Source organism: Bombus vancouverensis, chromosome 4, assembly GCF_051014615.1.
Source record: "Bombus vancouverensis nearcticus chromosome 4, iyBomVanc1_principal, whole genome shotgun sequence".
Taxonomy (NCBI): domain Eukaryota; kingdom Metazoa; phylum Arthropoda; class Insecta; order Hymenoptera; family Apidae; genus Bombus; species Bombus vancouverensis.
The window spans coordinates 5,763,628-5,778,525 of NC_134914.1; the positions used below are offsets into that span (position 1 = coordinate 5,763,628).

The 14,898-nt window shown below is 39.0% G+C and overlaps 2 protein-coding genes and 1 long non-coding RNA gene across 5 annotated transcripts; 2 read left to right on the forward strand and 1 right to left on the reverse strand.

Moving 5' to 3' along the window:
* Positions 1 to 73: 73 nt before the first annotated feature.
* On the forward strand, positions 74 to 1,368 carry Vkor (Vitamin-K epoxide reductase). Its single transcript, XM_033341963.2, has 3 exons — positions 74 to 255; positions 725 to 822; positions 923 to 1,368. The coding sequence occupies exons 1-3, from the start codon at positions 74 to 76 to the stop codon at positions 1,144 to 1,146; spliced, it is 504 nt and encodes a 167-aa protein (XP_033197854.1). The 3' UTR covers positions 1,147 to 1,368.
* Positions 1,150 to 13,270, reverse strand: chas (chascon). Its single transcript, XM_033341962.2, has 12 exons — positions 13,130 to 13,270; positions 9,648 to 9,836; positions 9,457 to 9,493; positions 8,883 to 9,052; positions 8,626 to 8,805; positions 5,366 to 5,581; positions 4,835 to 5,081; positions 4,281 to 4,634; positions 3,962 to 4,167; positions 3,332 to 3,584; positions 2,794 to 3,256; positions 1,150 to 2,380 (listed from the first exon to the last, which is right to left on the reverse strand). Exons 2-12 carry the CDS (start codon positions 9,714 to 9,716, stop codon positions 1,843 to 1,845), a joined length of 2,733 nt encoding a protein of 910 aa, XP_033197853.2. The 5' UTR covers positions 9,717 to 9,836; positions 13,130 to 13,270; the 3' UTR covers positions 1,150 to 1,842.
* Positions 9,833 to 14,101, forward strand: LOC143302590 (uncharacterized). 3 transcript variants are annotated; one of them, XR_013058206.1, is made up of 3 exons: positions 9,833 to 10,217; positions 10,879 to 11,099; positions 11,198 to 12,496. It is a non-coding gene; the product is annotated as an uncharacterized LOC143302590 (long non-coding RNA). The 3 variants fall into 3 exon arrangements; XR_013058207.1 differs by lacking the exon at positions 9,833 to 10,217 and adding an exon at positions 13,837 to 14,101 and having other exon boundaries at positions 10,543 to 11,099; positions 11,198 to 13,711; XR_013058205.1 differs by lacking the exon at positions 9,833 to 10,217 and having other exon boundaries at positions 10,471 to 11,099.
* The last annotated feature ends 797 nt before the right edge of the window (positions 14,102 to 14,898 follow it).

A 14,898-nucleotide genomic window follows, 5' to 3' on the forward strand; every position in this document is an offset into this window, starting at 1 on the left:
ATCAGTCAATTTTCTTTCAAAATAGTGTATTCAAATTTAATTCAAATTTACTTGTTATTCATATAATTGAATCATGACTACAATCAAGAAATCTATACGAAAATTAAACGCTAAAATTATCACAACATGTATCATAGGTTTTGCTCTTTCTTACTATGCATATTACGTGGAATTAGCAAAGGAAGAGAATGATTTGTACGAAGCAGTGTGTGATATTAACGAACATATTAGTTGCACCAAAGCATTTTCTTCCAAGTAAGTATAGGTTGTTTAGTTTTAAAACATGTATTATATAATTTTGTTGATATAAAACTCGTACAATTTTGTGCACGAAAAAAATCTAGAAAACTTGTCCACAACGTAATTCGTGTTCTAATTGATGCAACTATTTTTTAAGGTTATAAATATACGAATTTATTTAACTTCAAATTTTTGGTACTTCGTAGATTGATATATTTTTATAACTGTAAATGCACGCACTGTACATTGTTTTTGTATGTTTATTTATCGTACAGTGTTTTACATAGAAATCAGCCTTCTTCATTCTTGCGCATGCGTTCATATCGAATTTTGAATTAACTCTCTTATGATACTCAATGAAGATAATTTTGTAAGAAACATTAATACTTTTTTGTCTATATTTTTCAACTTAAAAATACTTGGTGAATTATCATTCATTTTTAAAGAGCTGTATATAGCTAATAACTAATTGACTTTATTACAGATATGGGAAAGGTTTTGGAATAATTTCAGAAACATCTCTTTTATACGCGCCAAATTCTATATATGGATTAATGTTTTATCTTTTGGTCGCAATACTAAGTACGTATCGTATTTGTGATTCAATAATAATGATGTCATAAGCCTGGGCAGAAAAAATATAATTTTTCGTTTTCTAACAACATTTTAATAAATTTTTTAGGTATATCAAATAAGTATGTTACATCAGCCCTTGTCGTAATATTAGAAATCTGTGCGAACCTTGGTACGCTTTATCTGGCTTACATTTTGTACAAATTAAGCAATATTTGTGTAGTTTGTGTTAGTCTGTATCTCGTAAATGTTGTTCTTTTAACGCTTGCTGTTAAAAAGCAGCGAAAACTATATCGAAATAGTGGCACAAATAAGAAGAAAGGATCGAAATAAATATGAATCTTTAAAAATCTAATTTTATTAAAATCTTCCGAATTTTGTTGCAAAGTCGTTAAGAATGGATTAATCATGATATTAATACATAGATATTGTTTACTTAACGTCTATATCCTGTGATTTATTAAAAACTTTTCACATTGTATCGAAGGAATCTGTATGTACTATTTAATATATTTCATTTGATGATTACGGAATAAACGCTATAAATGCAACAAATCTGGACAATTGTAATTTCACTTTGTATTAATATAATATAGTAATAAAATATCCCGAAATTTAACGTTACATTCAATCACATATTCTTAAACATGAATCGCTATCGCTATCTCATTCTCCTCCTCTACCAACCTGATATGTAATCTTGGATTGTAATTGAATACGTAAGTGAAAACAATTAAATAAATCTCGCATGAACTGTGCTGTAATAAGAACCTGTCTGAAAATATTAGAACAAAACACGCTCTCGTTGATTCATACAAAACGTGTCTATTTCTCACGATATACATGGACAATATTAATATCACTATACTACACTTTACACTATACAAACAAAAAATCTTAAACAATCATATATGATAATTAATAATCGCATAATAGATTCCACTTCAATTATATCGAAGAAAGCAGTTCATTATAAAATTATTAAAAAGTCTCCAACTGAACAACTTAAATCGACTTAATGAAAATTATTCAATACTCGTGTCTGCTGCTTTTCAACAAATCCCTGTTACTACGACTGATACTGGCCAAAATGCCGGGACTCTTCAACGGAGGTGTCTCGTCCAATCTATTTAATTGCAAGTTAGATGTGTACGGTATTTTGGGGGGTGCCGTGTCAGTGCCGTTTCTGTCAGCTTCGACGTTAAAGCTCTTGCTACGTAACAACGACGATCTGTAGCTTCGTTCCGGCTTGGCCGGCGGTTGGACGTTGGTCGGTACCGCCACCTTTGGCGACGTAACCGTGTTCTTGATGGAGATATTGATCATGCTTCCGTACTGACGCGACTGGTTCCCCGATGACGGAACGATGGCGTGTGACGTTCCCAATTTGATTGCATTAGAAACCGGTTGCTGGCGTCTTGCTAGAGTCTGCGACCGTACGTATTGTCCCCCGGCATGCAGGTTCCTCGGCAAGGTTTGAGTGCTCCTAAAATGTTCCTCTCGCTCGTGATCGTTGACTAGCCGACTGGTTGACTTGCTAAACCTGCCAAGTGAACTGGATGCGACGCTGAAACGCGTCGATTCGACAATTGACTGTGGAGCAATCGTTCTCCGAGATGGCTGACGAGCCCATACGAAACTACATAGCGGCATAGAGACATGCTCCCTTTCATGCAGCCTTCACCCAGCATCCGAAGCGACCGACGTTTCGTCGCGAAATGTCTTACTTGTACATCTATTCTACATACATACGTAATTGAACAAGCAATGAAGCACACCGTTCTACGGATTCGATTACGTAAATCTGTATCAGCTTACTGAAATGTCTTTCGACGCTCATACGATTACGCCTTTCTTTCGCAGCCAGGCAATACGATACCGCTGCTCTTACTTTTAACGATTAACTTGCAGACATAGCTAACCCATATGCAACGATTAGCCATTTAATATTCTTTCTTTCTTATAACTTAGTTTAGTTACCTGTACTCGGTTTCAGCGGTAGCTCTACCACGTGGTTTCCCAGATCTTCTCGCATCTCGGTATCCTTTTTCGCGGCCGTAGATGCTTCCTCCGAAGGGATCCTCTCCGAGGTAATACCTGTGCAATGGTGGCGTTGATTCGCTGCGTTGCCATTGTTCTTGTACCACTTGGGCGCTAGTTTTCGCTGTTTTCGAGATCTTATTCGAATTATTGTTCACGGTAGCATGGTTCCTAGGTGGTCTTTCAGGAGGCTTTTCCTCGGTATCCCTTTCGTTTATCAGAGGAATGTTTTTGTCGATCACATTGTACTGCATGTAGGTCGGCCCACTGTCGTCAGTCTGAGTCAATTGAGAAATAGAGCTGCTATTGGACCGTTTATTCTTCCTTTCGCTGCTAGCAGAGCGCAATTTCCCTACTAGTTTCCTGAAAGACTCGCCGATCTTATATTTCGAATGTCCCGAACCTTGAACATTTAAAATATATATAAATATCATCGTCTTAAGAAAGAACATCCATTTCAAATGCCTTTAATACTTACTTTTTGCGGGACGAGCAGGAGTCGAAGTCGAAAATTCAGTTGATTTTTTACTGTCGCGTGAATTCAATTCTGGCATGGGTGACGTTGATCGAGATCTCGACGTTGATTTCTTCCAGTTGTCTCGCTCCACTGCCTGCTCTTGGACATTTCGATTGCGACTTTCCCAAGTTCTTTGTACGACGTGAACTGGGCTGGTAGTACGACCTGGTATCGAGTCGTTTAAACTGGTCTTTTCTTCAGACCTCGTTATCCACTAAAATGAACAATATCCTTACAATATATTGCAACACTCGATATCCGCGACAATAAATGTAAAGCTACAATCTTGCATCAAGTCGAAAAGAAATATATATCAACGTAAAATTTAATCGCTATTAGGTTCGCTATTGGCCATAGATATCAGTACACCTACTCGTTATATTTTTTGAAAAACTGTAACAAATTTCACTTCATTTTATAATAAAATAGTTAAAAAGTAAAAGCAGTGAAAAGTGTCCAATTTGTATCAAATATCATCAAATGTCCCAGTACTTCCATATGACCTGAATGACTAAATATAAAGTTCTGATATAATATATTGCAACAGAGTATAATCGATGCACAAACATAAAAGATATGAAAGATACATACCTGTTCTTTCGACCTTCGTCGAACAGGTGGAGATGGTGGAGTACGTGGTCGATCAAACGATTCTTGGTGTTCGCGACGAAGAACAGATTCATAAGTTTTTGAGTACGTCGATTCACCTTGGTTCCTTGAGTGATCCTGAGCATATCCGTTTGTATGAGCTGCTTCGACGTATTGCGGAGAACTTGTTCTTGCTTGACTTTGTCTCTCTAGATAATATACGTAAATGTTTAATAATACCAAAAATTACGTTATAAATTATATAAAATATCACAAAGTTGTAAATGATACCCCGACGAGGTATATTTTAATCCTGTAATACCTTTCCCTTGGTATCTCTCAGACCACTCGCTTATGCCGTGAAAATATCCCGAAGGTGACGCTGAATCACGACCAGTACTGCGTCGTTGATGTCGATTAGAGTTCACATTCTGATAATCCCGTTCCTTAGGGGCACAAGACTTCATAGTAATGTTAATGTAGCTGGTATTCGCGCTAGTTGGAAGAGGAGAGTCGTCAGCATCGATGGATCCATGAGAAGAACGCGACTCGCTACCAAAATGGCTCTCCAACCATTTAGACGTTTCAAACTTTCTCGCTTCATCTTCCTCCTCAAAATCCAATGGTTTTTTTGTTAAAACATCCTTCCGTGTTGGGAAGCTCTCTCCGGGAAAGCCTGTAATAATAATCGTTGCATTTCTATCGTTTATTAGAAAGTTTATCTTTAAAAGAAAAGTCCATCTCGAAAAGATTAATGGGTCGATTCTCACGGCATATTAGCGCACTTTAACGATGGTTAAATAGCAGAAAATTTCCTAAAGGGCGTTTTTGGAACTTGATGTAAATTTATATAAAATTAAAAAAGAAAAGAAGTACCAGAATGTTTATGGAAACGAGTAGTTCGCATGGCTGTAGGCGATGATGTCCAATCTCCAATTCGTTCTCCCTCGGTGGTCTCTGCGACGTAGCGCATTTCACGGGCGACCCTCTCGCCACCTGAGATATAGTCGACCACGTCCTCGTCCCTCTTTTTAACGAACCTATGCGAGCTTTCCTTTTTTTTCTCCGACGCGTCGTCACCATTTATGTCGCTTCCGTCATCGGGAACCTCGTGGTCTTTAATCTACGATTAACATCGATATCAATTATAATTATTATATAATTATATAATTCAATTATCGTAACTCGTGTTTGACAAAGTTTAGTAAAAAACCAAATAACAACAGGAAAATGTTAGTAATATCGAATTGATTGATAATGCACTGAATTTTAAAACTCCTGTAAGAAATGAATAATGTAACTCGAGGGACCGGTGCTCTTCCATCGTACTCTTCAATTATAAAACCGTCGAAGATCACAGAAAAAGACACGATAGCCAGGAACAAGAGAATATTTGAAGAAACAAACCTCCTCATGCTCAACCGTTCGTTTCCTCTCAGTAACGATCAATCCATCGGCCTTAAGCTCCTTCTTTTCCAAGGTTTTCTCAGTGTCGATCACCTTGTTCGACTTGGTCGTGTGCTGGACGACCCTGGGACCCGTTTGAGACGCCAACTGCTTGGAAGATTCAGCAAGGGCCACTCTCAGATCGCCCCGGTTACTTCTTACAGCCTTCTGGTACGCCTGAAACCAGACGAGTCACCGTTTAGCCAGTTAGGTCCGGCCAGTTATTATCCGCTGGAAATCACCTCGCGTTCCGAAATCTCGTCCGCGATAAACCGGATCGTCCGGCTCTCGCACGCGGTCCCTTCGCGAACAAGTGGAAAGAAAGGTGTTTCTAACAGCGAAGGTCACAACACTCGACATCCGCGACAATAAATGTAAAGCTACAATCTTGGATCAAGTCGAAAAGAAATATATATCAACGTAAAATTTAATCGCTATTAGGTCCACTATTGGCCATAGGTATCAGTACACCTACTCGTTATATTTTTTGAAAAACTGTAACAAATTTCACTTTATTTTATAATAAAATAGTTAAAAAGTAAAAGCAGTGAAAAGTGTTCAATTTGTACCAAATATCATCAAATGTCCCAGTACTTCCATATGACCTGAATGACTAAATATAAAGTTCTGATATAGAGAATTATATTAAAAGATGATATTAAAATAAGAAGGAAAATATTTTAAATATAGATATTACGCAACGAGAGAAACTCGCTTGTAGGTGAAGATATTCGCAACGTTTGAAGGTTGCCATCAATTTAAGCAAAGCGAACAGAATGGCCTGCATTGGTCGAGGTCATTAAAGGTCACCTAAGTAATTAATGTTTTACATATGAAATAGGTTGTTTTTAAGCTCGACACTTAATCGACATTGATCACTTGAAAAGCTCGAATTGAAATTAAATGTAAGTGATTAACGTAGATTGTCGAGTTTATTTTTTGACAAGAATTACACGAATTCAGTTTACACGCAGATCACCTGACGACTCATAAGGATGTCCTTTATCATTCATATCCAAATTAAGAAGAAGAAGAAAAAAAAAGAAAGGCTAAAATGACCTTCGCACGTTCCACACGCTTATAAAAATAGGTATTTATCATAAGAAAGTTATCCTCGTTTTACATTTTTATTGAAACGCTTGAAACATCATCAGATATCTTTCCATGTTACAAATAATTAGAAATAAGTGAGAAAAAAATAACCTGTGGGTGTAGTCCCTTGAAATACGATCAGTTTCCTATATGATCCATTTTATAGACACGAATTACCGTTTGTACCACTGTAACACCCAAACGACACCAAACATTTAACAGTTTTACAAAATACCAGCGAAAGATCCACGAGGAATCATATCTGATCTCAGGTGTTGGTCGTCGTATCGGCGCTCTGTCAAAGAAGAAGATAGGGGGGCGAGAATGAACGTTATCACCGTGTAGAATCACGTAATATCCTGTAATCGCCGGTAAACGGATCAGAACAAGGAAAGTAATCTGTGAAACGTATGTCGGTCGCGACCAGATAGGAACGTCGAAGATAGTCGAGCACGGAACAGCTGCTATGACTGCGATCGTGGCATCTCAGCTCGTTCGTCGCCATTCGGTGAAGGGAGAGCAAAGTCGAGAGATCATCGACTTCCACTTCTCGATGAGTCGTGCCTCTTTGTCGCTCTTTCTCCTGTGACTTCTCCTTCCTTAGTTCTCCTTTCTCTTGCTCTCTGCTTCTTCTCCGTAGGTATCCCTACTTCGCGTATCAGCCGATACAGCCGATCAGCCTCTCTTTCCTTTCGTTCTTCTTCATCCAGAACAATTCGACCTCTTCGTTTCTGAATCGTTCATGCGCGAACGCGAATACCTGTTGCCTGGCTTTTGCAATGCAGAAGTCAGTCCCCTCCAACGAGAGATATTTCCTCTTCTATCGTAACCGCTAGTAACCGGTAAGCCTCGTTGCACGCTCGATCGACTCTAGAGACGATCTCACACTTTCGTCCTAAAGTCTAATCCAACTAGCTTCCATCTTCTCCTCATGCTGTTCTTTCGAGCTCGGCCTTTTAACGATGTTTCCAGTTTTTCATTTTTAAGCGTCAGTGTAATCTCCGCAGAAAAACAGTATGCTTTACCTATTATCGATTCGTGTGATTATTTGCACGTTCGTTGGTATTTCACGAGGATATTCCACGAGGTAAAGATTCTCCGATCTACTCGATTTGTTACCACATAGATTTACGATAAGCAACGTGACAAATACGATTGGCTACACGATACACCTGTTGCTCGCCTCCTCTTGATGCACAGTCGCTGCCTTCCGTGTTCGTCTCTTTCCGCTCAGGCTCCATTAATCATCCGCCGACAAGCGTTCACAGATGCCTTTTGACGATGTTTGACAGACCGTCAGAAAAATTAGAAATTTCTGGCTTTGTCGATCCCTAGAGGAATTCGCTCTTGAGCGAAGAGTACCGCGGACATTGTTGCGAATAGTCATACGTAAGTGTGAGACGAAGTTTAACAAAGGTGTGAAATGAAAATATACAAAGGAATTAGAATCGATGCTTATAGAGCTTTTGCACGGTATATAAACGAACGTGCGAAGAGAAAAAGAGGATACAACTAGTCTAAGTGTATGCGTATACTTTAAGATAAAGAGTCAGCATTGTCAAATTCAACAAGCTATGAGAAACTTCAGACTTACATGATCTTTCTGTACATTTCATTTGAAAAGTGTCTGCATGTACACGCCTAATCTAGTCGTACTGCATACTTTCTTCACATCTCTGTTTGTTTTGTTCGTCGCCCGTAAAATTTCTCAATTATGATGTTAAGCAGCACTTCAAATACATTTCTCCTCTCCAGGAGAAAGCTTGTACGGCACACTTTAAAGAAATCGTCATTCGCAAATTTAGTAGACCAAATAGAAACGAACACGTCCCCCGAGTTCCATAATGTACCGTTTTGTCCACGTTGGCCTTGGGCGAGTCAGAAATCGGTGTACTGGATAAATCCGGAACTCGAAATTTTTCCAGACCGGGAAAGGAAGTTGGTCAAAAGAGGGCACCGTATTTGTGATCCACGGGTACCTACCGTAGTGAATACATGTGGGATGAGCCTTGGCGAGAGGCGAGCTGACCTTTACGCGGCAAGAAAGAGAAAGAACGTGTACTACACCAGCGTATCGCGGCACGCGCAGGTGGAATTTAGATGTGGGTGTGTCGCGTCGATATATGTACCTCGTCCGAGATATCTCCCAATTGTTGACGATCTTCTGTCTCCAGCCTCTCCTCGATTTCCTCGCGACTCCTCACTACCGTCTCGTTTAATTCCTTCTGGACAATGCTACCGGCATCGGCAGAGTTTCTTCCACCTGTTGGCCATTCAACTTCTTGTGGTTGATCACCGGTTGTTCGTCTCTGAAACGAAAGATCGGTAAAATGGCAGTAATACGAAGGTTTTATTATTATATTTCAGTTATTCGAAATAGCCTTACTTCTTGCGTGGTATGCTCCTGTTGCTCGACGTCTTCGGTAGTATTCGTGGTAACCAGAGGCCCTGAATCGACCACGACCTCGCCATCCTCGAGTACAACCTGTCGCTTCACTCTCGTCTCGATCTGCCTGGTGGTCGTTATTTCTTTTTTCTTTCGAGTCTCCCATTCCTCTGAAAGCGGAAGCGAGTACTCTTTCCACTTGGACTATACAATGCCGACGTTATTGCGAAAAACCAATCTTTCTAACTGAATGAATAAGAATGGGAGGCAGAGAGAGAGAAAGAGAGAGAGAGAGAAGGGAGGTAAAAAAAGAAAAAAGACGAAGAAGAGCTGAGAAGGAGAGGGGCGAAATGGTGCGAGTAGACGTCGATGATTGCAGTGATCCGTTTCGCGACGTCGAACAAGAATAAGAGGAACTTCGCTGATGTTAATACGCTTCACGGTAAATGTTTGCCAGACCTCGGTTCGCGCGCGACACGCCTTCCTTCTTATCTTGTATCTAGTTATTTGAATCACGACTCGAACGTCCGCATCACGAACAAACAATGCATGACAATCACGTTCGAGGAATTACCTTCTTTGACCAAAGCCACGGAATTCTCAGGGTCGATCTGAAAAGTAAAAAAAGTAGTCGCATGGTTAAACTCGTTTCTCTGACTGTATATGTAAAGGGTTGTAGCAATATCTGTCCGTCTGACTGTGAGCACAGGAATAAATGATTTATACCTTTATAAGGTAGGTACAAAGACGAGAAGATCTACTCACGAGAATCGGTGGAACGCTCGCTGACGGTGGACGAGCCTCGTATCGCCGTGTTGAAATCACCTCCATCATTCGATCATGCCTGCTGGTGAATCCTAGTGCTGTTAGAGGCTGTCGTGACAGGAAGTGGAATTATTGGTTCACGAATTCCTCCAACAAAAGTCTGCCTTCTTATCCGATTACCTGACTTTTCTGGAATAATTCAATATAACAATATGCATATCTTTCTTCCAGAGATCATAAATTCGTTAAATCATATGAATTTATGCAGAAGACGACAAGGCGACAATTAGGTGTCAAGAAAAATTATTGTAGTATGGAGGAAAGACCGTTGGGGAAAACCCGGTGAACTATAGGTAGAAAGTAAGAACAGTGCTGACAGGCAGAGAATGATGGGAAATCCTTATGGGCCAGATGTTCGTGGTCCTTTAGGACATTGTGTAATTAGAAAAGGTGCATTTGACCATCTTGGGTCAACAGCTGTAAAACTCGTGTACGTCGTAATAGTACTGAAAACTCTGGTATCAAAAGAATGTCTTGGTGAGGAGAGTGATCAATAGTCGATATTCAACAGTAAGTAGTAAATAGGAAATAGTAGATAGTAAATAGTAGGTAGTAAATAGTAAATAGTAGATAGTAAATAGTAAATAGTTAATAGCTGCGAGGAAGCTGCGAATAATTGCAAGTTAATCGTTACTCATGAGTTGTAAGTTGTAAGTTGTAAGTTGAGTTGTAAACTATCAATTTAGTTGTCTTTAGCTACATCACATTACTACATTAAGTTCTAATTAAATAGTTATAGTTTTCCGTTTCAATCACAATAAATAAATAAATCTATATAATAAATAAAGATCGCTATGATCCTGATCTCTATATTATGTATAATATTTTCTTATGGATTCTTGAACCTTTATGAATATGTATAATAATTTGTTTAATATTTAGTAGCGTGTCGATTCCTCTATTAATGTTCCCTCATAGTTTTCCCTTCAATTCACTTTTCCTCTCAACTTCTCGTACAAAAGGTACATATATTTATTCAAAAATAGAATAGAATAACGAAGTAGTTGAAACGAGCCGCAATTTGCCAGTCCCGGGAATCATTGGGGTAATCAGGATGTAAGAAACAACAGGGTCATCTCGATCCGATGGAAGTCATCGAAGATGCAGCCTATTTAACGCTTCTAGCGTAATCGTGACCACGTATGTCTAGTAATCGTGTGTATGTGCATAGGCGGGGCATAATAATTCATCAGGACGCTCTTTCTGCATGGAAGTCGAAGGCCGCTGTGGCGCGCGGGTCTGTGGTCGCGGCCACCTCGATATGGGCTGCGATACGATATCGAGATGGTTAAAAGACACGCGTGTGCCACGTACGACCAGTTTCCGACGACAGTGGCGTATTTCTTATATCGTTTAACCCTTTGGCCCAAGAATATACTAATGAAGAGATAGGTAAATATATGCCTATTACAAAATTAGAATCTTCAGAGAAATTTCGTAAATTATTCAAAATATATTGAAAAAATACTTGTGAAATTTGTTTTGTTAAGTTGCAGGTGATTTAAAAAATAAAGACAGATGATGAATTGTGATTCAGACGCTGAATTCTAACTCGTGCAATTCTTTGTATAACTATCTAAAATACGATCAATATAATATTATCGGCGATGAATACCGAAACTATTCATTATATTAATAAATTATAATTAATGGAGGAAGATTGAACGAAAGCATCGGCCTACGCCATTGAACACTTGCGTCCTTGCGGTTGGAATTACGCACGAGCTCTCCCTGTCCTGGCTGGAACAGGTACGTAAGTATCACGATTTTTTCCCCTAGAATCTAGGCTTATAATGTGCCGTCTTAAAGCAAATGACGGCTACCAGAGAAAATAATCGTCGGCCACTTCAAACCGGCACGCATTGACGTTCCGGTCAGCGATAATTAACGTACTTTACAAAGTAGTGAGAAAGAGAGAGAGGGAGAGAGAACGAAAAGAGATCTCGTAAATGAAGAGACGACGTCGATCGAGACTAAGTTAAAAAGCAGGAGCGATTCGTATTGACATCACGCACCAACGGCGATTCTATATACGACCGTGTCGGTCTTTTCTCATTGGATATGCACGTGACGTCAGGCATGTGTCACACTGGTGTGCGGCTGAACAAGTGAAATCTGTCCAAGGCGGAGGACGTTTTTCTGCTCTATTGTCACAGCGAACGGAACGAAGTTTCTCGACTTCCATCATGGAAGAGGATACTAGTTAGTAATATTTTTTAAATATTATTCTAATATCGTTTCTCTTTTACATCCTTTTAAGTGGGAGAACTATGAACTACGTGAACCACGAATCTTCTGAGATGATAGTTTTTATCGAGGATCTTTCTCTATCTGTTTTACTAAATTTTTAAGTGAAAAATCGGAAATGTCACGATGAGAGTCGAAAGCACAACGGCAGACAATACAAGTGGTAGAAGACTGTGAGTCTTAAATTACGTGGATCGTAAATCGAGCAGCGAACGCGATTGTTCGGTGATTGCGTTTAAATCACCGTTCGACATGTCGTCGGTGATTTAAATGCATGGCTGAAGAACGAAAAGCGACAGATAAATAGAGCGATCGGAGAACAGGTGGACACTCGTGGGTGGTATGCCTGTAATGCGATGAACACGTGACCTCGACAAGGACGTCGCCATTTTGAGGCAAAATAAGCGCGGCAAGTTTATACGTGACATCTCTCATATCTCTCAATCATCCAATTTTCTTCTAAAAAAAAGAAAAAGTATCACTTTTATTACACATTTTGTAAAAGTTATAAAAGAAAAATAAATGTATTGCTTAAAACAAAATATACTGTTCGAATTCATTTAACTGTAAATAACTTTAATGCAAACGAAGAAACGGTGGAGTAGAGAATTAAATAACTTGATGCATTTAGAATTTCAAGGAAGAAAATATCTGACCGCTCTTCCGTGAAGTTAAAAAAAAATAAATCGCATTTCTGCTTTCGTGTTAACTGTACTCAAACCATGGCAACTGATCATTGACCAAGTCTCGTTATGAAATTAATTCGATCTAACAATCATGTAAAACTGTCGGTTCTAAACATCGGTAATCTAATTGCGAATTAACATGCAAGTGTAAACAAAATCAAATAACATCGATCTGGTATGGAGAACACGTAATGAGAGGAAAAGAGAGGCATAGACTAGAAACGTGTCTTTACAGCCGATGCACTGGGAAGATTCCCATCGGTACTCGTGCACGGCAAATTACGTAAGAAGCTGACAATGCTAGTCTCGTAACATCCTCGAGCAAAAAGCGGTTCGATGGAGCGGCCAGCCTTCTCTAAGAAAGTACACGCGTTTCAGAATTGCGGTAAGCAACGAAAGAGAATAACGTAGAATAAGATGTATTTGAATTTAGCGAAGAGCAAGAGTCAGCGGGTGAAAAAGGAAAAGAAGAGCGGTGTTTACATTCACCTGATTCTTATCGATACTCCAATGACCGCTGCTTTCAAAACCGTAGATAGATAGATCAAGTGGATAACAATTCTTCGATATCTTGTTCTTTCGATTACAAGTACGAGTGCACACGTGACAAGAAGAAGAGAAGTCGTTTAAATCGTCGTTGAACAAGTCGTCAAGTGACGAGTAAAATGCCACAGCGTGGATAATCGAAAAACGAACGGCAAACCAAATTCCCGCGCATGCTGCCGTGGCCAGCGCTCACGATACTGTTCGTCCGTGGAGCGCTTTCTGATGGATCTCCCAGCCGCTGGAGTGCTCCCAGTGGGAGACGAAGATCGCCGGAGCAGCACGAAGCACACCCGAACTATTGGTACCGATGAGATCGAGTTGAATCCAATCTGGGGCCAGTAGCCTGTTCCATAGGCAAATCGATTGTCCGAATTGATATACCATTACCAAGTTTTGTTTAAAGAAATGGGAAAAGATATAAAGTATGATGAGATATTCGGAAATGTCAAATTGAAATATATGAAATCTCCTTTTTTAATTTACTAATGAACTGTAACGAATCTGTTAATCGATATATTTTTGTAGGTGTGTATTTTAAAAATTGTAGGCAAGTATTTATATTTCTAATTTCTTTATCGTAGTAATGAACTATTCCTGTAACGGAACTAATCGTCGCGAAACATGTTAAAAGTAAATTCTGAATGGAACAGGAACGAGATAGCTTGACTGTATATGGCTAAAGGATCCCTTTGTCAGAGCAAGGACAAAGATCGAATCAGGGACAATACCTGTAAGGGATATTGTGGCGAGAGACAAGGACATCCGCGTTTCGACAAAATCGGTCACGGGGTCACAGATAATTCTTCATGAAGTCTGTAAAACTGACTATAAGAAATCTATCATAGTATCATAAATGTATTCTATTTAGTAAATATCTAACTAAGAACAATATTATATAACGAAATAATATATAAATAATCCCAATGACTGTATTTCTTTAAGATTTGAACAAAGTTCAACTTCGAGTTCAACCTCTGATCAATAATAAATATTAATGGAATAATTAGCATGTACAACATTAATATGTAACATTAGCTTTCAACGATCAACAGAATGTTATGAGATTTTAATTACAAACAAACTGCTGATTTAAATATGAAATTCTCTATTAAACAATCTTTTTTAATCTATGAATATGTATCTGAGAATCATGTCTGCGTGACATTTAAAATTTAACGTCGATTAAGCTGAACAAATTGAAAGGAAAATTTAACATTCATCCTACACGGGTTATCGAAAAATATATCTGAACAGAAACGCCAAATACATTTTCAGAAGCCTATTCTTAGCACTGGGGGTTAATATGCAAATGCAACGTTCCAAGTGAATACCTTATATTGCGTGCGTGTGAAGTGATTCATCCGTGAACATAATCAAAATATTGTATCTTAATATCTGTATTCGCGCCTACTTCGTCCGGCACCAAAAATGGTTGCTTAACGAAATAATGGAAAGGGAAGAGAATAATATTTACATGTTCTATGAATGTGAAAGTGTTGATCGATTCTTCTTCGATGTACTTAAGTAACACTTTCATCGTCGTAGAGCAGTTGCGACAGTGTCGCTATTATAATTATCCTTAACGTTGCCGTCGATCGTTATACCATGACTCAATACTGCATTGATGCGCTCTGTTTACACTCAACAGTGAAACCGTAATAGGTACTACTGGCACGACTGCATAGCTCAAAACTACTGGCGTTCAGAGAATT